A 25309-nucleotide genomic window follows, 5' to 3' on the forward strand; every position below is an offset into this window, starting at 1 on the left:
CGACTATTCATTTGGGACACAATCATCCGTATCGTCAATCGGCTAAACATTCGGATTTTGCAGTGATTTGTCTCGAGAGTGGAGTGGGGGGGGGGGGGGGGGGAGATGCAGCGTAGCACGGAAAGAGACGTACGAGTGCATATATGTATACATACGCGCGGTGTGTGCGTCAGTGTATTTTGTACTTGCCGAGCATATTTATGCGGCTCGGCTCGTCTCTCGCCTATCTGCCCCCCCACCACGCTTCCCCAAACAGCCTCGACTACTCCATAATACGTATCCAACTGCTGGGCGTGTGCCGCGCGATTATTCTTATTCTCCAAACTCGCTCGAAACCAAATCGCACTCACCCGGAACCCGGACGAGAACGTCGTTTCCTTATACAAACGCTTTTTCACTGTTCTTGCGTAACGTTGCAGCGTGCATTAGCGCTGCCAAGAGAGAGAGAGAGAGAGAGAGAGAGAGACAGACAAATGTGCAGTGTGCACACGAGCGAAAACACGCACAGCCTCTAATTGTGCGTGCTTTGCCGCATTCCGCTACTCTCTTTACGACTTGGACGCTGTAGAACGGCACAGAGATGCACCAATAAAATCAACCATCCTCTATATGTGTTTGCTTCTTCGCGAGAAACTCCATGTCCCAAAATATTCCCTCGCCCGCCTCGTAAATCACCAGTCTTCAACCATCGAACGATACCAACACGCTTCTCCTTCATTCATTTCAATAATTTATATTTTCTTTTATTTGTTTTTTTGATTAACTATATCCTTTTTTTTCTCGCCTTCCTTTTTTTCATCGTCACTTTAAACTTTCCTGATAAGCGAAAATATGAATGAATGAGTTGGACGAAGGTACGTTCCGGTGAATCGTTGAGAGATGTTTTCAAGGCTGACACGTTACGAACTCTTACGGACTGTTTGGTTACTACCTTTGCTTCGGCTCTCGTTAGGAAACATTCTTAGCGCCACCGCGTGTGTTCGACTAGATTCCATACAAGTCGGTACTTTCCTCAATCGGTAACTTATATAAAAACAGTCTGAGATTATCCGCTAAATATTATATAAATATATATATACATGTATTTATTAATTTAATTTCCAAACCCGTGGAATTTTATAACCGATGAAAAATTGCCTTAAATAAAATTAAGCTCTAAGCGCTTACACTTTGTCACGTGTAATTACAAGTATCTCCTTGACACGGAGATATATATATATATATATATGTACCTATTCATTTAATTAACAACTTTTGAGATTCAATAGAGTTTTATCGCCGATTGGCTTTTTCCAAATCCAATCCAAGCGAGTACCGGATAGTGCTCTTGTATCCAATAAATGACCCTTACGAAATAATTGTAATATACTCGCAGAATCGATCCAAAATAAGGAACGCCTGAAAAACAATAGAGATATGTTAGAGATATTAGGTGCGTCGAATCGCCCTCTTCCACGTAAACGTAAGTGTGTATACCCATGATGGACAATTGAATATCACGATTCTTCATGTTTAACCAACTGTACCAACTAAGCTTCTTGGGATCTGAACAAAAAGAGGATTATTGCTTAATCGCTGAAACTGAGGACAAACAATTTCGATTTCTCATGGAAAAGAAAGTACTCACACTCTACACCCAAGATGTCGTAGTAAAGTACCATAATAGCATCTAAATCTACAGAGATGTCAATGTACCAAAAACCGTTCAACATGTACTCGACCATCTCCATTATCTCCGGAGTCATGTCCCTCAAGCATTTCCTCATAAAATCGTCGTTTATTCGCCGACAAAGCTTGGCAGTTTCATCTGCATTTTTTCGACAAACATTTATGCTAACGATTGAAAAAAAAAATGGAAAAAGTCAGCAAGTGTGTAGGTATCCCTAATTAGCGGCACAATATAGTCAGTAAACTGCTGAGTTACCGATCATCGATGCCCAGAAGATGACCGATGATTCTCCAGAAATGATTGAACGCGTCCAATTCGGCCGTGGTGTACTTCAAGTGCATCTTGTCTCTCCCTAAGTGGAGATAGGCCACAAATGCGTAAAGCGTCAAGCTCATGTCTCTTTGCGAGATTCCGCCAATCTTAGCAATCTGTGCTCTCTTGTGACCAATCGCGTGTTTCGAACGTACCACGTTCAAACTTTTGTACCACCTTAAATGGACAAATTTGAATATTCCTTCCTTCTCTTCAGCATTCATGAAACTCACTTTGAATCTGGATCCTCTATGTCCGAATAATAAAATGTGTACACGTGAAGCAGCGTCTGTAAGTAACGCTTGTAAGCTAAGCAGGTGGATCCACTTTGCTTCGTGTAAATAAGCACCTTTGAATTTGAAAATTAAATTGGATGTAAAAAGCTGCAGAATGTAGCAAGAGCTAAGTTTGCTTACATCTAATATGGGAGGAACTGTTAAAACACCGATCAATCCCAGTAAACCGGTCAAACCAACCGTCAGCATGTTTCTGCTGTAAAACTGCTTGGCTCTACATTATTAAAGAACAATCATGAAACTCGTGATATTTCTGTTATGAATATGGTTATTATCTTCTTTATGTGTAAATGTACTCACTCATTGAATAATTTGGAATCATACCAATCGGGCAAATCCGCCGGTGATACCTTCGTTATGTCACTGCTGATAAAATCAGTGTCACTCATTAAAAGTTTGAAATGTTCCTCCACCGTTGTGGGTTGTGCTAAAAATCAATAAAGATTTATCAGCATCAATAGCATTCGTTCGTATAATTGTCGTTCTTTTCTCTTTATATCAAAGTGTATTTTCAAACCATCATCGATATGTCTCTTCTTCATGTCTCCTTCCAACGATGAATAGTACTGAAATAAAAATAAGTTTCACTCTCAAGATTAAGAGCTATTTTCTATCGAATTATTGAGTTGGAATAATTGTGTCAAATTTCAAGCAGAATTAAACTTGATTGATTTTTCGATCAATCCTACTAAAGAGCTGTCACATTTAGTGGTAGGGATTCTGTTTTACAATATACTATATGTAGAAACTCGTGAAACTTGTGTGTCATCCTCGACGAGAGATAATATCAAGAGCTAACGATATTAACTGGCTTTCTATTTTAACAAATTATCTTTTAAGAGGAAAAAGAGAATATTGTATCATTATTAATTTTTTACAAAGTTTTTTATTTATAAATAATGCCTCGTTATATCATAGATAAACTATGATCAATTAGAGTAACACGAACAATACTGAGCGTTAATCATGATTTAATTTCATACAATGGAAATTTCAACGTTTTGAAAAGATGCAGTATATTTATTTAATTTGCACTTTTATCTCCGTAAAATTAAAATTGATAGTTTATGACAGAGCAATAACAGCTTCGTTTGTACAGTTCAGGCATTTAATTATCGCGTACATCAATCATGTCTCAAGATGATTTTTGCGCAATACATAGGCGTTGTCCAATTAATATTCGGGATAAGATAAACAGGTTTATGAGAAAAACAATTTAAGTTAAGCATTTTTTAATTAAGCATTAAATTTTTCTAACGAAAGCTCTGATTATTCACCTAATATGACAATTTTGTTCAAACCACATACCAGAACCGCAGATTCGTTGCGCGGAAAATTATATTATATCGGGCAAAGGCAAGTTGAAATTTTGCGCATCGAGAGATTCTCCCTTCTATGTGAAAGTATTTGAGTCTGGTGAAGAATTTTTCAAGGCGTTCACTTGACCGTTATTCACGTGGGTACCTGGGCCAGATTGTGATACACACCAGCATCGAGCTGCCAGTGAGGTTATACGGTATAGCAGCTCGCGTGGTACTGTACGTTCTGCAACTGTGGAGTACCTTTTCGACGTCGCAGCAAGTAACACACGACTGACGGCCAATCCTGTTTAATTCTCTCGGATGAAACTTTCTATAGTGTTTGCTGAATACACGCTCGAGCGCCAGTCGGCAGTATCAAGAGAAACTGGCATCATCGCTATATCTACAGTAAGTGCAGGAATATAAGTTATCGGTACAGTGATAAAGCAAAATTTTTATTTCTAATGTCACGATTATCTAATAAAAGTTAAACTATTCTTTACATAATAATCCGTATAAGAATGTCAAAATTAATAGACAGCGGCTATTGTTAGATTATATAGTGAAATAAAACGATCAAGCAATATTTATTATCAAGCAGCTTTCCATAGATTTTTTGACATCTGTGCACACCATTGAGCAAGCAAATTCTAAAATGCTTATTATTACTTTCGTCAGGAGGTCAAGGTACATAAATAACGGACGAAAGTATTTGGGTGAAGGTGCAGTACTTAAGAATCACAAAAATTACAATACGCGATAAAACCAGCGAGACGCATTATATATGCCTTAAAGAAAGCTAATACATTTTACTGAATAGCATATATGTAAAAACTCTTTGAGCCTTAAAAAGTGGAGCACTTGTCATACAATGCAAATATCGTCACGGAAAATGTCTTATATATTCGATTTTTTTCTCAAGAATAATTACACTCGTGCTATTAAAATAAGATTTAATGAAAAATATTGTGCATCTCAATCGCACTATATACATATACATATATAGTGGACTAGAATAAAAACAACGAGTATTATCGTCATTTGGCGCGTTATTTTCATCACGCGACGAAATCTTACGTAAGGCAACGTGGTAGAAAATCATGTTTCTCCCATACTCTGATATTCGGTAGAATTTATCTATATACCATGCAGAAACTTTATTCTCCTCTGCCGATAAACAGTTTCTGGCGGGATTTGTACGATTCAAAATCACCGACGCTCTTTAATTCCAAGTAAAACACAAAGGTCGATAAGAAAAGTCCAACAATGAGCATTGAAAAACCAGCGCCAAGCGGTGTCAACGTGAGAACTCGAGCATCTCCGTCGCTCCCGTCGTGCTCCACCAAAACTTCTCGCAAGTGCAAACCGGTGCGTCGACGAATCACGTCTCTGAGATGGAAAAACGTAATTCCGGACTCCTTCAACCAGAGCATCACCTGCAAGCAAATTATATCCTATTCAGGTTTAGCAAAAAAAAAAACAACATAAATTAATTGATTCGGTCCTAATGAGATTATAAGTCTCAAACTTAGCTCAAAATTATTCTCAACTGGTAGATATAAGAACATTCAAGAGAGACACACTTTGTGCTTCACTAGAACATTCTGACCCAGACTATAATAAAAGAACATCGGTTGGTCAAAAGTTTCCAAGAGTGACGTGCCTCGTATAAACATTTATGACAGATATGGGAAAAACACTAATAACAATAATGTTAAAACAATAAAATAATTTAGGACCAAAAGGGTTATAAAAACAAACAATAGAATTTTATTTACCTTATTAACAGGATTCAACAGCCATGGTTGGACTGCGAAAGAGGAGTAGAATTTTCCTATCGCATCTTTCATGACTCTCAGATTCTATGCAAGTTAAAAAACACAATCCATATTTTATAATTCATATCGTATTAGTTTGACGTTTAATTATTTTTTTCATCTGTCCTACTTTCTCTTTTATAATCTCACCTCAAGGTCTTCGTTCGTTATATTATCGTCCGGAAAAAATATCGAGTCCACGACTCTTCCTACTGCAGCATATTTCCCAGTGGCAAAGTACTTTCGCTGCTCTTCCTCCGTTTCCAGAGGAATAAATCGATCAGGAATGTCGGAAGTGTACGCTTCCTGTATAATTTTCGTAAGAATTGCACCATTTTTCTCTCTGTAATTTATCCTATCGCGTATTACATGTATGTATGGAAATTATTGGTATAGTACCTCTATATTGAAGTAGTCCTCGCGAAAAGGTTTAATTTTAATTCTTCCCCAGCGTAATTCGGAATGGACAAACTGATCAATAGTGTCGATTCTAAGAAAAATGAAGATTCTCCTACAGACTTATATCCATATTTTGGAAAATAACTAAGGGCAATGTACCTGGGCTCGTACTCGGAGCTAGCCAATCTTGCTGCGAGACTGCTAGAATATGCTGTGACGATAATTACTCCAGCTGCATGCCAGATATGCATTTGAACTCTGACCTCCGTACAACTTTCAGGTACGCAGGTCCCGAGTAGCCGTCCTATTGTCTCGGTGAGTGTAAGAATGAAATCCCTGAAGCCTGAAGAATATATAGCAAATATTGGAGAAAGTTCGTAGGACGAAGGTTTATTACTGAAAGGATTTATCTATACGTTTCGGAATTTTAGGATCGATCCAGGCCTGTAGGTAAATGCTCAGGCTTTGCAGAAATATTATAATCAGTAGGGCGATCCATACACTGGTAGATAGTGGTCTGGTGAGGGCCCAGAAACTCGTATAGGGCTTTGGTCGTGGTACCAAAAAATGCATGAATATTTGGTACCATGGTTCTGTTAGGTTCACGAATTTATGGTGATGTATCGTTTGCCAGATACTCGCGAATGCTATGTCGATCTGAGAAAATTATTTTATCAACTAGTGAAAACATCACTAGTAAAATTTTCTTGACAACGTAGCAAATTTCATTATGTACAAACTTGTTTTTTGTGCAATTGTCCGATCATTCCGCCTTCCCATGTGGTATCGTTGATAGGAATTCCGTATCTGGAATTGCAGCACATAATTATTAAAATTCTTCAGAGAAAATTTTCAGTTTTTAAATTAAATTACCTATTGGGCCCGTCAGGTTCTCTTATGGTATATGTAAAATTTAACTTTTCAGCCATAATCAGAAATAATTTCAATTCTATTCCATCCATCTCTTGCTCTGAAAACACGTCATGCATTGTTTACTCAAATACTGTTATAATAAGGTTTATTTAAAGCTCACCATTGTTCGTCACATAAATTTTTGTAGGAATGCCATTGATCGTTTTGTTAATCGAAGTTTTTAAATAGGATAATGGTGGTCGAAAGAACGAAGCTGCATGAACTTCTCTACCCATCATATCAACTAGACCTTTTTTTGAATATGCCAGCTCCTCGTAGCTATTATTTATTATTCCAAAAAAAAAAAAAATAATAATATTTCTATAAAGCAATTTCCTAATATGTTTATATATTTCCTTACCGGTCAACTTTGGTAAAAGATCTGGGCAACAAATAATTTTCCGAAAGCTTCCAAATTCCATAGCGGGACACCAGATTCACGTCACTATTTTTATAAAGCGTTGCATTCAGCACAGATGAGTTTGATTCGATACGCTTGTCCAATATGACGAGTATCTCAGATTTTGATATCGCTGTTGATATTCTTCGTGCGAAAAGAAAATTTGTCTGAATCATCCGTCTGGCTTTTATGAGAGTTGATCAAAAATATTTACCTCGATAGTTCCATAACAACTTGTTCTTCGGTGGCGGCCAAAACCAAATTTCCAAAGCATTCGAAACTCGTTTTTTCCAATAAATATTCATGAGGATAAATTCTTCTAAATTGTTTAAATATTGGCTCTATCTCGTCGAGTCCATCTTGAAGAAATTTATAAGGATACAATTTAAATACTATAGTGAAAGTCGTAAAAACTGTGTCGAAATCTGTTTACCTAAATAAATATTACAACACGCTGAAAATGGATAGGAAAGTCCAATAATAAGCGACATGTTTGTATCGGAAATCCATGACTGCTGGTTGTAATCGATCGCTATATCACTCTTAGCGGCTGAGATTGGTACAAGAACATAACAGTGGAAAAATAACAATCTAAGTTGTATCTTCATTCTAATTCATTACTATTCCAATTCCCAGACTTTTCGGAACAAAATTATACTTTTTACGATACTATCCAATAGCGGAATGAGCTTTGGTCGGTCTTCAGATAGCTACTCTTGTATTTACAGGTAAAAACTCCTAAGCATGGAAAAAAACTATTTAAGTTGCAATTTGAAAGGAGATAAGAGGCTTGACAAAGAACTGAGTAAACACAAAAGCCCACCTCACATTTGACGCGAATAAAAGTATACACATAATATGTGTGCTATGCTCTAATTACACTCCACACCGTTTCAAGTACTTCAGTGGAATGACTAAAAATCTTAATTAATAAATCCATACGTTACACTCCTACCCCTCAGTCGTCATTCAAGCGAATTCAATAGTTCAAGGACACGATACTCTAATTTATTCAGTTAAACAAAGAAAAAAACGTGACTTTAAAATTTTCATAATTTTAATCATTTGGGTGTAGATGAGACCTAACAGATATTTTGTTAGTCAAATAGATTTACAACTTTAACTGATTAGCTGTTGCTACAACAGAGAGGAATCAAATATACTTCAATTCTTCTTATCATCTCAAGCTTCAAGTTTAGTAATAATCTTGCAATATACTAAATACTGAGCGAAATGAAATTTTTAAACAAAGTAATAAACAAATACACAGCAAGAGTAAAAAATGAGAATGCTTGATTCGTTATTCTACAATAGCACGATAAATAAGATTCGCCAAACAAGTTTTTTTGGTTTAGTTTCCCATTTCTTATCTCATTGATAAGAATGGTGGTGGGATAGAAACTGTTTATATCGATGAACAGACAAGACTGTTATATATGGATTAGTAACTGCTATTTCCTCTCTCCTTTTACTTCTCCTCACTTATATCCGATATATTAAATTATTTTTCATTCGCGCATTATTACTTTAATTATTATATAATATTTACAGTGATAAACGATAAGCTTCAACCGTAAGCTACGTATATCATCGATAAAGCAAATACATTAATGATAAGTTGACGTAACGTGGAACTTTTGATATACTGCCTTTTCCAAAAATATCGAATCGTCATTTAATTTCCACGCTAGCTGCATTTATTAACACTTGTTTTCGTAACTCTGTTGAGATAGCTCCACGTTTTGAAGTAGCTGTGCCACATCGATCGAGCGACAATGACTTGGTTAGTTTTCAAAAGTTTAACCAGGCGCACAGTCAATTCAGGTAATAAAACCATACGAAAATGGAAAAAAAGAGTAGATTAAAAAGTCAATTGTCGTGTGATTGTTCGGCTAATTCAATAATCGTATTGGATACATTTGTTTTAACAGGCATGAGACGTTATTCGAACATAGGCTTTGTAGGATTAGGCAATATGGGGAATTATATGGCGAAACATTTAATAAAAAAGGTATGCAATCTTTCAAATGCTATTATGTTTTTATTGTATTTTTAATTTCCAGCTTTAATCGAGCAACGATTAATTGTTTAGGGCTTCAAATTAACCGTTTATGACATTAATAAAGCGAGCGTGAATAATCTGGTCGAAGCTGGAGCAGTTGGCGCTGCGAATGTAGCAGAAATGTCCGCTAATGCAGAAGTTGTCATTTCTATGCTGCCGTCCAATCAGACCGTTTTAGACTCTTATATAGGTGAAAATAGTATTATAAAGTAAGTAGATTTACTGTTTTATTTCTCAAGGATTTATTGATTCTGTAGAGAGAGAGAGGGAGTGAGAGGTAATTGGTGTCATTTAATTTACAGCTCTGTAAAGCCAAACACATTACTTATAGATAGTAGTACCGTCGACCCAGAAGTTTCGCAAACAGTGGCGAAAAAAGCTGTGGAAAACAATTCCAGATTTATAGACGGTCCAGTGTCTGGAGGTAGAGAGTTTTCAACGTTTAAGAAAATGACCGGTTTGTGCGTGCGATGGAAATGCATCATTGTTGTTGTTGTTCAGGTGTTATTGGTGCGAGAGATGCCACTCTAACTTTCATGGTGGGAGGCTCGAAAGACGACTTCGAAGATGCCAAGCCTGTTTTGCAAGCCATGGGCTCTAAGATTGTGCACTGCGGTCAAATTGGAATGGGCGAAGCCGCAAAATTGTGCAACAATATGCTTCTAGGAATCAGTATGATAGGAACGTCCGAGGCCTTCAATCTTGGACAAAAGTGAGCTTTTCGTGCATTCCCCATTGTTCTTCTAGAAGAATATTTACCTTCTATTTAAGATTGGAATAAATACATTAGATATACTTGCAATATCGTTTATTTTTTTATTTTTTTTATTTGCATTGTAGATTAGGACTCGACGCCAAAGTTTTTTACGAGATAGTCAACTCCAGTACTGGTAGATGTTGGTCGACCGAACTGTACAATCCGGTACCGGGACTCGTTCAAAACGTTCCAAGCGGTGACAACTACGAAGTGAGTAATTCTATTTTTCTATTGACTCCGTGCATATACTTATATACTGTCTTTACATCGATGTGAGAATCTGTATTGATGTATATATGCATAGTATAAGTGCTACCTACCGGTAAATTTTCTCATTTTTTACGGAAGATTTTCGTATAAGTATAGAGTTATACATTTTCCTTTGAATATCACTGTGTAGGTTGTGCACGGATCCAATAGACTATGATCCTTCGAGAGTTTTATTACTATATAAGAAGGGATTACTAAACGGGCTGTAACTTTCAGAATGGATTTAGTACTACGCTGATTGCTAAAGATTTAGGATTGGCACAAGCCGCAGCCACCAAAGTGGAGGCGCCCATTCCTCTTGGATCATTGGCCCATCAAGTTTACAGATCTTTGATACTCAATGGATACTCGACTAAGGACTTTAGCGTTGTCTACCAATTCTTGAAAGGTCTAGGGACTGGAAAGAAACATTGAGCGATTCGTCTCAATTAAAGCTACGCAAGACTGCAACTCATTTAAATTTCAATAAATTTTCTACCTAAAAAAGAAATTATTTTATTGATAGATGTGTGAGTCAAGTTATTTCCATCACGTACCATAGAGATGGCGCCAGCGGGTAATCGCTTGAATTTTTATGTCGGTAAAACAGTTGATCCAAACCATATTTACCGTCGGAGCTATATTAATTTCCTATAAATCTCCGAAAATTTCCCTTGACGATGTTTCCTTTGATTTATTCTTAATTAATAATTTCCTCTACGGTCTATGCGAAAAAATAATTTGTAAACTTAATCGTTTATAAAAACAAGCAGCTTTTGGATCATAAATGTTTTTAATTTCACGCGTAAGAATACTAATTAAAATCAGCCATTTCTCTGACACTGTAACATATCAGCATTGCGATAAAAATCTATAAACCGGTATTAACAATTTACAATAAAAGTTTGAAGAATACAAGTTTTGAAATTAATTCAGTTTTCCGAAAGAACGATAGATTACTTGTTTCTAACCAGCGGAAGACAATCGGCAAAATAAGATATAAGATTTGTGGATTATATGACTGCAGAGGAAATTGTAGGGAAGCAGAAAAGGCGAGAGAAAGGGAAGTTTATTTGGTGTTGGGAGTTGAATTGACTAGCGCGGTGCCCCACCATTTCTGTCACTCGGTAAGTTTTTGTGGCTAGGCGAACCGAAGTGAACTGAAGAGACGAGACGAGAGACCGAGAGGGCAGTGCGGTTTCGTTATTGGTAGTACGGTTAGTGCCCGTGCAGCTCCAGTCAGCTTTTTCTATCAAGTTTGTTGTTTGTCGCGCGTTTATCTCAACGTTTGTGTATAAACAGCAGCAATCTTCGCATTCGCCAAAGAATATTCCGCGTTGGACGCGAGCTCGTCGAAAAGGTGTAGATGTATTACAAGTGACACGTGCTACGTAAATAGTGGACTCCCTGGAAAGAGCCAAGACACCTACGTATACGCAAAACTGCGAGTGGAGGAGAGAAAAATAGAAAAAGATGAGCAAGACGTGCGCTCGCTGTGAGAAAACAGTCTATCCTATCGAGGAGCTCAAATGCCTCGACAAAGTATGTTTTTTTTCTGCTTATCTTTCGAATTAGCCTATCTTTATTTTTATGAAAATTCCACTATCCCATTCCAAAGGAATCTCAAACCTATACTTTTAATCGCAAAATATAAGAAATGCACAGTACACACAGAGCTTGGCTTATTCGTCCGGTCTTGAGTATCTCGAATGTTCAGCATACCTCGTACACTATAATTCAGAAGAGCATATTGCGAAATCGAATGGAATGTGCCGGAAATTTATTAACCATATGACATTTTATTTCGTGTTAATTTGGCTGTGTATTCGTGAGAAGTTGAAAGGAACTTTAAGTTTCGTAGAAGAAAATCAAATCAGTAGCATTACCAATTTATTCCGTTTGCAGCAAGTTTTCTGCTTGAATTGTATAGGAATAGCTGCGAGCGCAATACACATTCGACCGTTGATTTCTAATATTTTTCATGAGTTTTACGACTCCGGCCACGCACCGCCGACTGAATTCTTGTCGAGACGCGTTAACGAGACTGAAATTGTGTAGGTGTTCTCTGAGTCAGAAAACGACTCTAAGCTTCAGAGGAGACGCAGAAATCCAGCTTCTAAATTTGGATGTATCCGAATAAGTGTGCTCGCGTGCCAGTGTGTTTGTGTGCGAGGGTAATGAGCGTTTCCTACATCCTCTATAATTTATTTCCAGTTATTTTCATTCCTTCCTATTACCAAAACCGATGTTTTTCTTTCTCGAGGGGAAAGAGAAGAATAGAGAGGAGAATATTATTGTCTGTGCTTGGTACATGACTGGTGGAAGACTTTTCAGAGGGGCCCAGCCCCCACTCTGAAAAATCACTTTTCGCATCTGGTTTTCTTGCTGCGTACGCACGTACCGCGTGCACATATACACTGGTCTGCGTTTTGTGAATGGTCGACACAAGTCTCCTTCTTCCTCTTCTTTTCTCTCTTCTCACTGTCTCCTTCCACCTCTCTCTCTCTCTCTCTCTCTACAGCCTAGCTACTTTCGAAGAAGGAAAAGGAGAGCAAAAATAATCAGATTAGAATTATACAGTCAGTATACAATAACGTTATCTCTAGTCCGTATATAATACCGACGCGTTTATACATCATTCTTTTCACGCGTTTTTCCACAACTTGCGTCTACTCGTGCGTATTCTTGGTCCACTCGGATTCTATTTCATTCATGCTCCTACAGCAGCCCGCATCTTGTTCCAACAGACTATTCAAAGCAAAGCATACGCCCTTCCTAAAACATTCTTTTGCATTCTACAACGATGCCAAGAGGAAATTTAATTTTCCTATTGATAAAATATTCTGCATTGCTGAATCCAGATTATGTTTCACTCTCTTCTCTCCTTCTCTCTTATGAAAATTTTAACGGCCAAATGAATTTTTAGGAAGAAAATAGGAATTTTAACGCGTCTTGTTGCGTAGGTCTGGTTGGCCTACTGCTACAACAGGTGGAAGGGGACTCCAACCTGTTGCTTCTTTGTCACACGAGAAGTCCACTGATTCAAAACTCGACTCTGTTCAAACGGACTATTTTCCACGTTTCGCTTTTATTATTCACAATTAAATACTCATGTTTTATCAACAAATCCTCATTTGTTATTACGATTGACATTAATATCCGTGAGAGGAATTTAAAAAATTCGCTCGATCAGCGGATATTGCTCAATTCGGTTACATATATGAATTTTACTCCATCGAGTTTCTTACATTACAGTCGATGTTACATGCTGTTTTAATTAAATAAAAATACACGTGTTTACGAGTTTTTTGTCGCAAAAATAGATTTGTTTCGGCTGTATTTATAGATTACATTCGAAAGGTTGTCTATATAAGCGATGATACAATTTCTTCTATATATAGGAGGGAATTCATGAATTTTGGTAATTGAAAGAGCTTCAACACAGGTGAGATTCCTTCATCGGTCAACTGGATAGCTTATTTATAACGAAGTCACGCCTAGCTAGTTATTTTCTATGTGATTTGCATTGTTCGTTGAAGCCATGACACAAAAGAGAAATCTCACTCTTCCTGCTGACTCCGATGGACTATAATATTTCCTGGCGATTTTCTCTTTGATTTTCACATGATATGTCAGTATAGTCGTCCGCGTCCAAAGTTTCACCGCTCAATGGAAATGGACAAGAGATAAATGACGCAAAGTTTGTTCGTTCTATAAAAGAAAATCCTTGAACTCTATTTTCTCACTCTTGTCCATTTACATAACAAAATTGACTTTCCATCTTTTCTATATACATATATATATAGATGCGAATGGCCAGGGAGCACGCAGCAGCAACCAATGCACCAGCAGAAAACATAATTGGCTTGTGAATGAAGAAAAGATTACACGCGACGAGTTTTTTCTAGATGCAATATACACCGCTGCGCAACATTAAAAATTCTTTCGTCGCCAGCGATGCGATGCTTCAGCTTTAGCGGCGTGAAATAAGCGCAATGCAATACATCGGATCGAACCTCTGCCTTCCTTTTTCTTTCTATATATGGCGAAAACTAGCGAGAGAAATTTCTATCGCACCCATAATTCAAAAAGCGAGTAAATTTCTAATTTCACGGAAATTCTTCGAGTTTATGTAACGACGGGCGGAATAGGCAGCTGAGAATTTGGAGGGAGGAAGAAGAAGAAGAAGAAGAATTAGGTTTGTGAAGAAAATAAAGAGAAGAGGAATCTCGTTTGATTGTTTGGCCATTGCATAGTGATGCAATTGTTCGTTATTGCGAAAGTGCATTGAAATTAAAGGTGCTCCACCCTCTTTTGCTTGGTTTCCTCGCTCGGCGTGGCGTGGCGTGGCGTGGCGCGGAGTGGCGTGGAGTGGCGCGAGCGAGAGTTTATGGTTTTGCAAGGCGGGAAGTCCTGTGAGAAATTTCCGAGTTCGATGCAAGCCAAGCAAGCAAGCGACACAGCATTCCCATGTCGAAAGCAAGGACGTAATTAATGCTTGCCGAGACAATTTCTTTCGCAGCGATAAATAAGAAATGTTTTCAACGCCTGAGCTCGAGTCGGAGCGGCAGCAGCGCTTGTAATTTGAAGGTAATGCGAATCGGTGTCGTGTAATCAGGCGTTTAGATCTCGGACAACATGGTGCAAAGCGACCGTGTCTCGCGCTGCTCTCTTCGTCTTCTTCCTCCTCCTCCTCCTCCTCCTCTTCTTCGATCCTTCATTCTCGCGACCGTCGTCTATACATCGCTATTCGATATACATAATACTTATTATGATAAACGTTTGTATATATACCTGGTCACCGCAGACCAAGTCCTTATCAAATCGCGATCTGATAAAGCGAAAGAATGCCTGAAACGTGATACGCAACGATCGGTGATCGTGCGGCCCGAAGGAAATCTCAAATAATTAATTGTTCCTCAACTACATACATATATATATATATATATATAAAGAGAGAAAGAGAGAGAGAGCAGTGAATCCAAATTGTACAATCTCTCCTCGGATCTGAAGTCAATGTTGGATCAGGGAACACGAGTGTGCTACACCTATGATAATAACGCTCTAGCAATGTAGTATATTCCATGGAGGAGATTATGTGGGCTGGGTAGGCGCGTGTGTCGAGAGGAATTTCAACATTTGCTCTCGGGGATAACGATGCCTACCTCGGGGATACCGAGGAACTTGATCCGATGACCTTCGGCTGCTTAGTTAGCAGGTTTGCCTGCTTAACGAACACCCCAGCCTTCCTCTGTCTCTTTAATTAGAAGCCGTAGGAGGGAAAAAATTGGATCGTTAGAGCGTTTAGCGATCTACCCTCTCCACCAACGTCCTTGACCTTCATCCACCGAACTAATCGTATTTCGTTTATCAGCTAACCATCCATCGCAGCACGTATGTACCACCTACCTTGTATGTACCACCGAAGATCGCTTATCGAATCTTCCGTTTCTATGTGCATCGGGCTTAATTCCTTATCGAGAAACAACTAAATCAGTTTCTCTCGATTAGACGCAACGCGCTTTGTCGCATTTCCGCGATAATTCCATGACAGCCGAGAGTAAGCGAGTTAACCTCGGGTCGAGCTGCTGCTGCAGCCTTTCGATATCGATTCACACACAGTCTCAGAGATACTCGATGACTAACGATTGAACGGAGGTCATCTAGCTTTTCCAACCCTTTCCTTCCTGTACTTACGATCCCCCCTCCTTCATTACATGTGTGTGTGTGTGTGTGTACATAAATACACCACTTGCAAGACATCTACTTTAATTGCTAAGAATAGCAGCTCAATTTCAATGTTTTCTTCCTTTTACAGATATGGCACAAGCAGTGCTTTAAGTGTCAGGGTTGCGGCATGACCTTGAACATGAGGACGTACAAAGGGTTCAACAAACAGCCGTACTGCGAGGCGTAAGTAGTAGCAGTAGGAAACCAGGAAGAGAAGCGCGAGAGATGGAAGGAAGAGGCAAATTGGTCGGATATATCAGTACGGTCGACGAAGGAACAGTTTTCATCCAGGATTTCTTAATTAGTGGTTGCGCTCTTGTTGCGAGTGCACGCGCGAGCGAGCGAGCTCAACAGTGGCAGCGCGCTCTACGCGAAATTGCGGAATAGTCGACGGTGGTAGCAGAAATTGCGCGAGCGAGCGAGCGAGCCAATTGCGATAGCTCTGCGCGCATGCGAATGCATAGCAGACGTGTCGAGGCGGCGAAAGCCAAGAGTCACGTGGCCGCAAGAAATATATGCCTCCGTTATTCACCTGGAGAGGATTCTCTCCTCGCATCTGTTGCTCCGCGCGCCAATATAGACTGCACGTCTTCCTCCTCCAATCCCATTCGTCGTAATTATATACATATACCAGCCAAAGAATATCGCTCCTCTCCGAGTGACGGGTAAACCGCCTGCCTGCTGCTACTCTGATTTTCAAACTAAATTAACTGCAATAATTCACCCTTAATGGCATGTGTTTGCGAACCGAGAGAATAAGCGTGTCAATAGAGGATTCGACGCGACGGTCCGTTGCCACGATGAAATTGACCGGGAGCCAAGGTCAATTTTGTAGCTTCGGACGACAGAAAAGCGCAAGTTTGAAAGTTGCTCCGGGAGGGCCGAGGGGAGATTGCGTTAAAGTCTCGTAGCTTTTTCCTGTGATAGCCTCCCTACAAACTTTCTCACTCTTCGCAAAGTTCCTTGGAGGAGCACGAGTCAACTTCTCCAACAGTTGAATTTTTCTGATAACTTGATGTAAACCGTAGAAACGAGTCTGCTTACTATTTATTGCTTGTTATTTTACAATTACCGCTTGCAATTTGTCGTATTATCTTGAGAAGATTAGAAGACTAATAGTTGTTCGGCGCAACTCTCGTGCATTTCGATTTGGAACACCTGCCTCTGCCATTTGCATTTATTACGTTTGGTATACAGTACGAGCATTATGAAAGTTTTATCAGAGCCAGCTATAAAAGCCATTCTGATTCATCCTAATACGATTTGTCTACGATCGTAAAAGACCATTATTCTTCGGCTATCATTTCTATTTTTACCGAATAAGCATTTTCGTATACTTCTCGTTTATATGATTGAACGATAAAAGAAAGAAAGAAAGAAAGAAAGAGCGTTGCTTGCATTTTCCAGCGATATTAACTCGTTGGACATTCTCCACAATTGTTCATGGCCTCTGTAACTCGATAGTGGATGGAAAAAAGAAGAAGCAGAATAAGAAGATTGTAGTATTTCCGGGATTAGTGGTGATTCGATTTGCTGTTGACTCGACAATTAGTCGCGCCAGGGCGCTCCTCTTGCGTCGCGTCGCGTCGCATCGCGTTGCGGCGTGCCAATGTATTATATATATTGCGGTATGCACTGTGGAGAGATTTTAAGGGAGAGACCACTTGGAGTTCCACTCTCTCATAAGAGAGAGAGAGAGAGAGAGGTTGTGCATAAATCAACACTCTCTCCTACGGACGCACCCAACAACAACACTCATCATGTACTTTAGTCAATGTTATTATTATCGAGAATTTTCTCGCACGATGAAATTGGTCATAGTTTTTGTTGTCTGAAATTTAATAAAGCTAATCGCTGACGTAATCAGCGCGTCCGCATCGTCATCCGACTACTGCAAAAGTGACTCATTTCGCTTGTCTTTGCTCGCTAGTCGCTACGCCATGGCATAATGGCATCAGAGAGAAATATCGCATGGCGCCTGCGCTCCACCGCAGGCACAAAGAAATTTTAAACGAGATGGTAAAATGACACACTGTTTTTTTCTCTTCCTTTCTTTTCTCTTTGCATAATCGGCTGTTTGGCCGAGTTCAGCGACACACGCCACGCGTATACGCACATATGCTGCGTTCACTCTGTACAATTTCTAATGGCGGTTATTGTTGTTGTTGCAGGGAATAGCACGCATCGTTTCGCTCGTACTCGTGTATGTATGTACATACTAGCATTAGTAGCATAGCGGGTCCGTTCCTTCGTCGTCCTCGTCTTAGTCCTCGGCATCGGCGTCGGCGTCGGGTCGCGAGGAAGCGAATAAGCCATGAGTAATCGTGCAATTTAATGCCAGAGACTAGGAAGCGTTCCTTTAAAAGGCACGGCCAATTTAGCACCTTTTTCGCAGACGCTATGCTTACATTAATTAATTACCAGCATCGCTTGCTCAATTATACTCCCACGTATCAAAGTGCGGCCAATCTTAGCGGGAAATTCTTCCACGTGATGCGCCTCTTCCCCTCTATCTAAATATTTCCTTTCCTTTTTCCTCCTCATTCCCGCGGATAATTTTCTCAAGCGAGCATCATGGGCTAACGCTAACAGTATATATATAGTGTACGCGATGCACGGATGTTCCAGAGGACGAATTGTGATTGGATACATGGGAAATGGACAAGGACGAAAATTTATTATACAATGTTGGTTTTTCGAGTGGTCGAAGAAGAAGAGGAGAACGATGGTGGTACTGCTGTGCTTCTCTGCTGTTGTTGCGGCTGGGCTGCAGTTTAAGAGCAGCTTAAATGCGAACAATTTAACAGCTAGTCGTAAAAGGGGGGTGGTCAGTGTTGCGTGACCTGTCTGCACAGCTACGGTAAACCGACCTTGTCCCACAATGTACCGACCAATCTCACCCCACCATCCTGCGCAGACCATTGTACGTAATTTAGCAACCCCATGAGATGTGTATGAGATATATCTCGCACTCTTTGTACGTCTGTGTATGGTGTATCTACATACACTGTATTAATCGTTTGCACTTGTTGCAATGAGCGATTGAATTCCTCTTCTTATTGAATTAAAACGGTACATGCATAGTTCACTGGCTCTTTATATATATATATATATATATATATACATATACAATGCACACGTAGCGTGGGCTAGTGATAAATGGATTTCTTACTGCCAGTGTGTATGAAACGGTGTGAAACAAAAGGTGGTAGAGGGGGGTAGTAAGTAGTGATAGTCTTTTTTCTAGAATGGAACGTTAAATCTCTATTGGGACAAGAGTTTTTAAAGGATATAAGCCGGTTATATATATATATATATATATATATATAGGCATTATTAAAGTCCTTTGATGATCCGATATTTGAATTGGACGACTCGAAGCGTGGCGTAGGTTTGGAATTCCCAGAAAACGACTCGTCAGAGTTACGACATCCGTTTGAAAGAAACGGCTGGGAAAGATGGCCGAGCGATCGGTGCTCGCCAAGTTGGCATATAATAAAGCGGTCATAACGAAACGGTGCATCTTGCCGAGTGGAAATCGACACTCGTCCTGGCCTGGCCTTCGCGAGAATTCCAGGAATGCGGACGAGCTAAGGCTTCCTCGTGCTCAACCGCGATATTTCTTACCACTGGAAGCCATGTCAAACTTTCAGCAAGCCTAATACACTTTAATTGTCTTATTTCCTACTTCTCCCCCCTCCCCCTCCCCTCCTCCCTTCGTCTAGCCAAGAGAGCAAGTCCAACAGAACTCTCTCATCAGACTAAACCAATCCGACTCTCTTTCTATCCACAATTTATTTTCAAGTCGTAAAAACGATTCTGACCTCTCTTGTATAACTCTGGTTGCTTTTGGAAATGACTCGACACGTACAGGGAAAACACGCTGCGATTCCTGGAAATTTATTTTTAAAAGCTTCAACCTCGAATCATCTTCGTATAATTTCTGACTCATCTTTTTTTCGTCGGTGCTTTCGTATCTGACCACTGGCACAAGTTCCCTTGCTAATTGTAACCCAGTTAAGGCCTGCACAGGTAAAACAATACATGTATTTTTTTAATATGCGTCGTTTGAGGAAAACAATTGGTATATAAGTTTATTATTCGATTACTCAGAGATTCTTAGCGTCGCGTGGATCGCGTTGCTCGGAATCGAGGATGCGAGAGGATTTTAGGAGGAATTAAGCACCATTGACGGCATTTATCGGCGAGCCATTCAATTATCGAACAAAGGGAACGTGGAATTATTTGTACATGGCGCTTTCGGTTGCGTAATGCGTGGCACAATTACCGGGTGAGACCACATATAGGCACCATATATGGAAAACGGACTCGTGACACACATCTCGATTACGCGTGTGTACGTCAAGCTTACCTTACTACCTTACCTTACCTTACTTTATTTTAGCCCCGCCTTACCAGACAAACGGACGGACAGACTCGCCAATCACGTATACTATATAATATATATGGTACATGTACCCCTATGAATTACCAGTCGATATTAGGCCGAGCTTCTGAAACCGGGTCTCGCCTGTATGGATAATCTGGACATTGCATCTTTTCACTATATATATATATATATATGCTATCTCTCTATAATGCTCTCGCGCGTACACACTTATCTTAATTTTAATCTCGACGTACACCACTACTACACGAATAACTCGATTGTACTTTAAATGAATGATTTCTCTGCGTGTTATATATATATATATATATATGTATAGATATACACATGGACGTCGCGACGTTTCCCCCTCTGTAATTGATAAAATCGAATAGACTCTGCATTGTGACGATTAGTAAACTCATTTAACGTTTAATTGCCGCGAGTTCCGATATACTCGCTCGATTTCGGTTGATTTTCAGGCCTTTTCTGCGTATATATATGCGCGGTTGTACACTGGGGGAATATAAGAGGCGCAGCATGGCACACATGTGTTTGATAAAGCACTTGAGATAATTTCTATAATAAGAGGCCTCGTAACGATAATCGCGATATTAAAAATGCACACTTACTCACGGCGGCGCGCGGCGCGCGGCACGGTGAGCACACTTGGCGCGCATGTGGATTCTAGAGTGAAGGATGTGCATCCTTTTTTTCTCTTTCCTGTGAATGCGTCACACACACACAGAGGATCGAGCGTCACTGCTCTCTCATCAGACTCACTCAAGTTCATTGGTACACCGCACCGGCGGCGGAATCATCTTGGCACATATACGTGCATTATACGTATCGCTCGAGCCTTCGTCATCATCGTCGTGGTCGTAGTAGAAGAGGATGTTCGCGATAACAGGACGTCGTTGACCGCTCGTCGACCACTCGCCAAAGCCAACCACTTTGCTCGTTCCTCGCTCGCGACATTTTATTTCCTAGCCTAAAAAATTACTCGAATAAAATCTGGTGGACGGAACGTCATATTATTATTATTATTTCAGGCACATACCAAAGGCAAAAGCCACGACTATGGCGGAGACGCCAGAATTGAAACGCATCGCCGAGAACACGAAGATCCAGAGTAACGTAAAGTATCACGCCGAGTTTGAGAAAGCAAAGGGGAAATTCACGCAGGTCGCCGATGATCCCGAAACCTTGAGAATCAAGCAGAACAGCAAGATCATCTCGAACGTGGCTTATCACGGGGAACTGGAGAAAAAGGCGATAATGGAACAAAAGAGGACCATGACTGGAGAGAACGGCGAGCAAATAGGTAAAACTCCCGACCTTCGTTTCCCCCCAAAAGAGAGTGTCATTTCTCTTCTCTTCCCGTCGCTTGGCCTCTCTATGCGTACAGTGTGTATAACCTACCCTCGAAAGAAGTTTTTATTTGATAAGAGCGAGATGATACATCCAACGATAAACGAAAATCCAACCAGCGACCAGTTCTCTCGTGTTAACGCAAAAACACTCTGTGTTTATTATCATATGCCTCCCTGTGCTTATCATCATAGTTTCATACACCATCATTGAGTCGCAGCTAGCCATATCTAATGTAGTGCATACTATGCGTGTATATATGTGTATCAGCAATATTGTATACGCGAGATACGTTTGCAACGCTTCCCATTGGTCGCTGCAAATTTTACCGCTCGTATCGGTCCCCTCGCAGAGACCGATTTTATATGGAAGCTGATTGGAAGAGAGATATAGATATACGTGTTTCATGAATATTCGTTGAATTATTATTTGGTCACTTCCGGATGGTGGAGAAGTTTGATACGATGCTTATATGGGTAATAGGTGGGTGTGTTCAAGAAGCTTTGTGTGCTTTGTTGCTTTAGAGTACGTAGAGTACACAGACGGCACAATTGGGCCAGCGAGCAGCATAAATGCAAATCCTCCGCCAGCCAGGACAGCAAATTCGCCTGTACAGAGGACACCAGGTAGGATCGCGGATTATGATCCCCTTAGCGAAGCAAGGCCGAGTCCCTACTCTGCCAGGCAAGCGGCTACTACTGTTATTTACACCAGTGACAAGGGAGCAGGTGAGCCTCCATCGTCGAATCTTCTTCATCCTTTCTCCACGCTCTCTCTCTTCTCTCTATTCTATTCCACTTCTCTATATCTCTCCCTGCCAACTCGATCCTTATTCTCCTATACCTTCATTCGGTTTACAGAAACGTGCAACATTGCAACTGTGCAAACTAACCAAAGTGATGGGAGAGATTGTCAGCTCGATCATTATTAACAAATTTCAATTATAATTTGCTCTTTGTACCTACGACAGTATACTGTAACACAAGCTTGGCAAAATAGTTTTTTAATCGTTAATAATTCTTCCAGTTACAAATCCACCGACAAGAAAAATTGGCTCTGTGGCGGATATAGATCCGGTAAATGAGTATTATGGATCGTTAACCCCCTCAGCGAACAATAATCACGTTCCGCAAAACCAGGCTCCTCCACCTCCACCCACATCAGGGGTAGGTTTTTCCCAATCGCTATTTTCTTGGTAAAGAATTTTTCCATCATTTTATTAATCTTCTTCTCTTTCTCTGTTTCAATTTCTCAGAGAGTGTACAGAGCGATGTACGACTACGAAGCGCAAGATCTTGATGAGGTCAGCTTTTGCGATGGTGACCTAATCATCAACTGTACGGCCATCGACGAAGGTTGGATGACTGGAGTGGTTCAACGTACAGGACGACATGGCATGCTGCCAGCAAATTACGTAGAGCCAGCGCAAATCTAATTCTCGATCCCTCGAAGCGTGTCTTACTTGTTGCTTTTCCATCGGAGGAAACGTTGCAAGCTTGAGAACAAATTTTTTAATACTCGAACGAAAGCTGCATATATTTCTTCAGAAGGATACAAACTTTAAAGTATAAATGTCGCGTTTGCCACACGTCGAACGAGTCATAGTGAGACGATGACGTAACGAGCAGAAGATCAACGTTTCAAAGCTTTCCGATCGACCGAGAAGATGGCACGGAACGAGACGGCGAATGTTGCAGTTTGTACTCTTTGAAAATGGACGCTATGAGACCGGAAACGACGTCACACTCGACTAAACCTGATGCGAATCAGCCTTAGGACATTTAGCGAGATTCTCGCTTCATCGAGAATAGAATAGAGATAGGCTCGAAGAAGCTGACGAAAACTTTCAACGAGATTTCATTAATTCTTCCAACATTTTGATTTGATATGTCATCTACAATTATTTTATTACTCAAATTTGACGAGTTTACAAATACTTCATATACATATTATACATTATGTTATACTACAAGTTTATAGATGGTAACTTCGATTAGTCGCATTCATCGGATCTATTGCTGCTTGGTTCGAGCTCTTCCAAACGAGTTGCCTATATTTTTTACTACAAGAAACAGCAGACCAACGAATATTATTCCAAGTTGGGACCAACCTTTACTAGAGCGAAAGAGCCTATAGATTTCATTTTGTTACATGAGAACGCTGGTCTTTTAATCATTGATGAACCTTATACTATAATCTTACGCTCTCGAGGGGTATTTTCCAAACTATTCTTAACAAATAGTATAAATATCGCATAATATTTCTAATTACATTCAGATGTTTTCCAGTTACGATAACAATTGTTCATCGTGTGTGGGTTTTATTTTCATGCGATAAGCAATGTTACTATTCCATGTTCAGCATTTTTACAGTTGACTGTAATAGGTATTCCATGTGATTTACTACACTGTTGTTTATATTTTTTCAATGCCTGGTTTAAGCCTTCGTTGTTTCCACGGCCGTAGAAAGATCTTATTATTTACTGAATCAGTATCTAAAAAGATGTGCTCCTTTTTCGTAATATTATGATCCATTGTGCTGAAAGTAATGTGATTTATAAAACAATGTGCCTTATCACTTGAGACCTTTATTTGGAAAAGCGGTACGCATTTTATCTTGAATCGTTTGGCTTATATAACGAATTGTATACGTATGATGAATGTACTGTGCCTTGAACGAATTTTCTTAAAGATGTCAATTTTTGTACGCGTTTCATGGTCCAGCTGCAATTATTGTGATACCGCCATAATGTAGAAATCTGTCCGTGTATATCTTAAACAAATAAATTCTACTTGCCCTTTTGTAATTTTTGTCACGATAACGTACTTTTTCTAATTGTTAAAACTGATTTCAACAAATTAACACTTGTACCAGCATTTACTATTATAGTTAGTAAGTCATAATGCAGTCGGTTGACATTGGTATAAAATTCCGTTTATACATTTACTTTTTTTGTTCATTCTGTGTCAAAGTACATGTATAAGTCTGAGGATATTGTATTTTTTCTTCCTTAATTAGTGGTGAAATAATACGTTTCATTCGATCATCCAATATAACTATTGTATAAAATTTTTATCAGAATATTTGTACCCTAATGTTTAAGGAACATTTTTATTTCTCTATCTTATCTAGTACTCTGTGTATTCACGCCAAGTGCTTGCACAAGTAAAGATAATTTTGTAGAAAAATATGTGATGGAAGTGAGAAGTGACAATGAAATTTTAATATTTGAAAAAATGTTGGACTTTTAACATTGCAATATATTCGGTTCCTCAGAAATGTAATTACCAGATTTACCTGAATAGAAGATAGTGCGATTGTTGGGGGATATTCAATGGATTTATAAATATATATAACGAAGTTAATTTGTTGTTAGCAACATACGAAAACCCTAATGCCTTGACTATAAGAATATGAGGAAGAGAATTAATATTTTTAAGATGTGCGTTGCTTTAACAGATTTGTAATTAGTAGAGCATCGATAAAATTTATGATTCGGAAAATACAGAAATATGTACATGTTAGCGTTGTGTTTAGGCGAATAATATTATATTATGGTATAATATAAAAAGTAATAAATATATATGTTATGTAAATCTTCAGCCTTTGTATTTTACACACCTATAAAGAATTTACCTTTCATTTCT

The 25309-nt window shown here is 39.4% G+C and overlaps 4 protein-coding genes across 6 annotated transcripts; 2 read left to right on the forward strand and 2 right to left on the reverse strand.

Moving 5' to 3' along the window:
* Positions 1–1063: 1063 nt before the first annotated feature.
* LOC136785786 (uncharacterized) lies at positions 1064–3882 on the reverse strand. Of its 2 annotated transcripts, none has more exons than XM_066747058.1 (9): positions 3765–3882; positions 2795–2843; positions 2578–2704; positions 2398–2491; positions 2215–2330; positions 1925–2158; positions 1628–1833; positions 1477–1545; positions 1064–1398 (listed from the first exon to the last, which is right to left on the reverse strand). In XM_066747058.1, exons 1-9 carry the CDS (start codon positions 3768–3770, stop codon positions 1262–1264), a joined length of 1038 nt encoding a protein of 345 aa, XP_066603155.1. In that variant the 5' UTR covers positions 3771–3882; the 3' UTR covers positions 1064–1261. The 2 variants fall into 2 exon arrangements, with proteins under 2 accessions (XP_066603155.1, XP_066603154.1); XM_066747057.1 differs by lacking the exon at positions 3765–3882 and adding an exon at positions 3586–3727 and having other exon boundaries at positions 1068–1398.
* LOC136785787 (probable 3-hydroxyisobutyrate dehydrogenase, mitochondrial) lies at positions 3861–10699 on the forward strand. Of its 2 annotated transcripts, XM_066747061.1 has the most exons (8): positions 3861–3986; positions 8840–8930; positions 9038–9117; positions 9199–9377; positions 9471–9592; positions 9670–9880; positions 10009–10135; positions 10412–10699. In XM_066747061.1, the coding sequence occupies exons 2-8, from the start codon at positions 8882–8884 to the stop codon at positions 10607–10609; spliced, it is 966 nt and encodes a 321-aa protein (XP_066603158.1). In that variant the 5' UTR covers positions 3861–3986; positions 8840–8881; the 3' UTR covers positions 10610–10699. The 2 variants fall into 2 exon arrangements, with proteins under 2 accessions (XP_066603158.1, XP_066603157.1); XM_066747060.1 differs by lacking the exon at positions 3861–3986 and having other exon boundaries at positions 8779–8930.
* On the reverse strand, positions 4736–12174 carry LOC136785783 (probable glutamate receptor). Its single transcript, XM_066747045.1, has 14 exons — positions 12061–12174; positions 7930–8109; positions 7540–7844; positions 7321–7465; positions 7068–7250; positions 6828–6985; positions 6668–6764; positions 6535–6601; positions 6211–6451; positions 5954–6137; positions 5795–5885; positions 5546–5701; positions 5357–5440; positions 4736–5014 (listed from the first exon to the last, which is right to left on the reverse strand). Exons 3-14 carry the CDS (start codon positions 7712–7714, stop codon positions 4736–4738), a joined length of 1860 nt encoding a protein of 619 aa, XP_066603142.1. The 5' UTR covers positions 7715–7844; positions 7930–8109; positions 12061–12174.
* On the forward strand, positions 11314–25258 carry Lasp (LIM and SH3 domain protein Lasp). Its single transcript, XM_066747062.1, has 6 exons — positions 11314–11716; positions 15993–16087; positions 21344–21615; positions 22187–22390; positions 22689–22828; positions 22918–25258. The coding sequence occupies exons 1-6, from the start codon at positions 11648–11650 to the stop codon at positions 23095–23097; spliced, it is 960 nt and encodes a 319-aa protein (XP_066603159.1). The 5' UTR covers positions 11314–11647; the 3' UTR covers positions 23098–25258.
* Positions 25259–25309: the final 51 nt, after the last annotated feature.

The sequence above is a fragment of the Prorops nasuta genome, unplaced genomic scaffold (genome assembly GCF_024137725.1).
Source record: "Prorops nasuta isolate Cenicafe-Biocafe unplaced genomic scaffold, Cenicafe_Pnas_1.2 PNAS00003, whole genome shotgun sequence".
NCBI classification, from domain to species: Eukaryota; Metazoa; Arthropoda; class Insecta; order Hymenoptera; family Bethylidae; genus Prorops; species Prorops nasuta.

Bases quoted from the DNA above. Each gene is read 5' to 3' on its own strand.
- LOC136785786 (XM_066747058.1), bottom strand. The intron at 2,331-2,397 runs GTAAGCAAACTT...TCAAATTCAAAG, and splicing joins CAGTTCCTCCCATATTAGAT to GTGCTTATTTACACGAAGCA. The intron at 1,546-1,627 runs GTGAGTACTTTC...CTTTTTGTTCAG, and splicing joins CGACATCTTGGGTGTAGAGT to ATCCCAAGAAGCTTAGTTGG.
- LOC136785783 (XM_066747045.1), bottom strand. From the start codon at position 7,714: ATGAAGATACAACTTAGATTGTTATTTTTCCACTGTTATGTTCTTGTA. The intron at 6,765-6,827 runs GTGAGCTTTAAA...ACGTGTTTTCAG, and splicing joins AATTTATGTGACGAACAATG to AGCAAGAGATGGATGGAATA. The intron at 6,602-6,667 runs GTAATTTAATTT...CTGCAATTCCAG, and splicing joins GAACCTGACGGGCCCAATAG to ATACGGAATTCCTATCAACG.
- LOC136785787 (XM_066747061.1), top strand. From the start codon at position 8,882: ATGACTTGGTTAGTTTTCAAAAGTTTAACCAGGCGCACAGTCAATTCA. The intron at 8,931-9,037 runs GTAATAAAACCA...TTGTTTTAACAG, and splicing joins CAGGCGCACAGTCAATTCAG to GCATGAGACGTTATTCGAAC. The intron at 9,378-9,470 runs GTAAGTAGATTT...TTTAATTTACAG, and splicing joins GGTGAAAATAGTATTATAAA to CTCTGTAAAGCCAAACACAT.
- Lasp (XM_066747062.1), top strand. From the start codon at position 11,648: ATGAGCAAGACGTGCGCTCGCTGTGAGAAAACAGTCTATCCTATCGAG. The intron at 16,088-21,343 runs GTAAGTAGTAGC...TTATTATTTCAG, and splicing joins AAACAGCCGTACTGCGAGGC to GCACATACCAAAGGCAAAAG. The intron at 22,829-22,917 runs GTAGGTTTTTCC...TCAATTTCTCAG, and splicing joins CACCTCCACCCACATCAGGG to AGAGTGTACAGAGCGATGTA.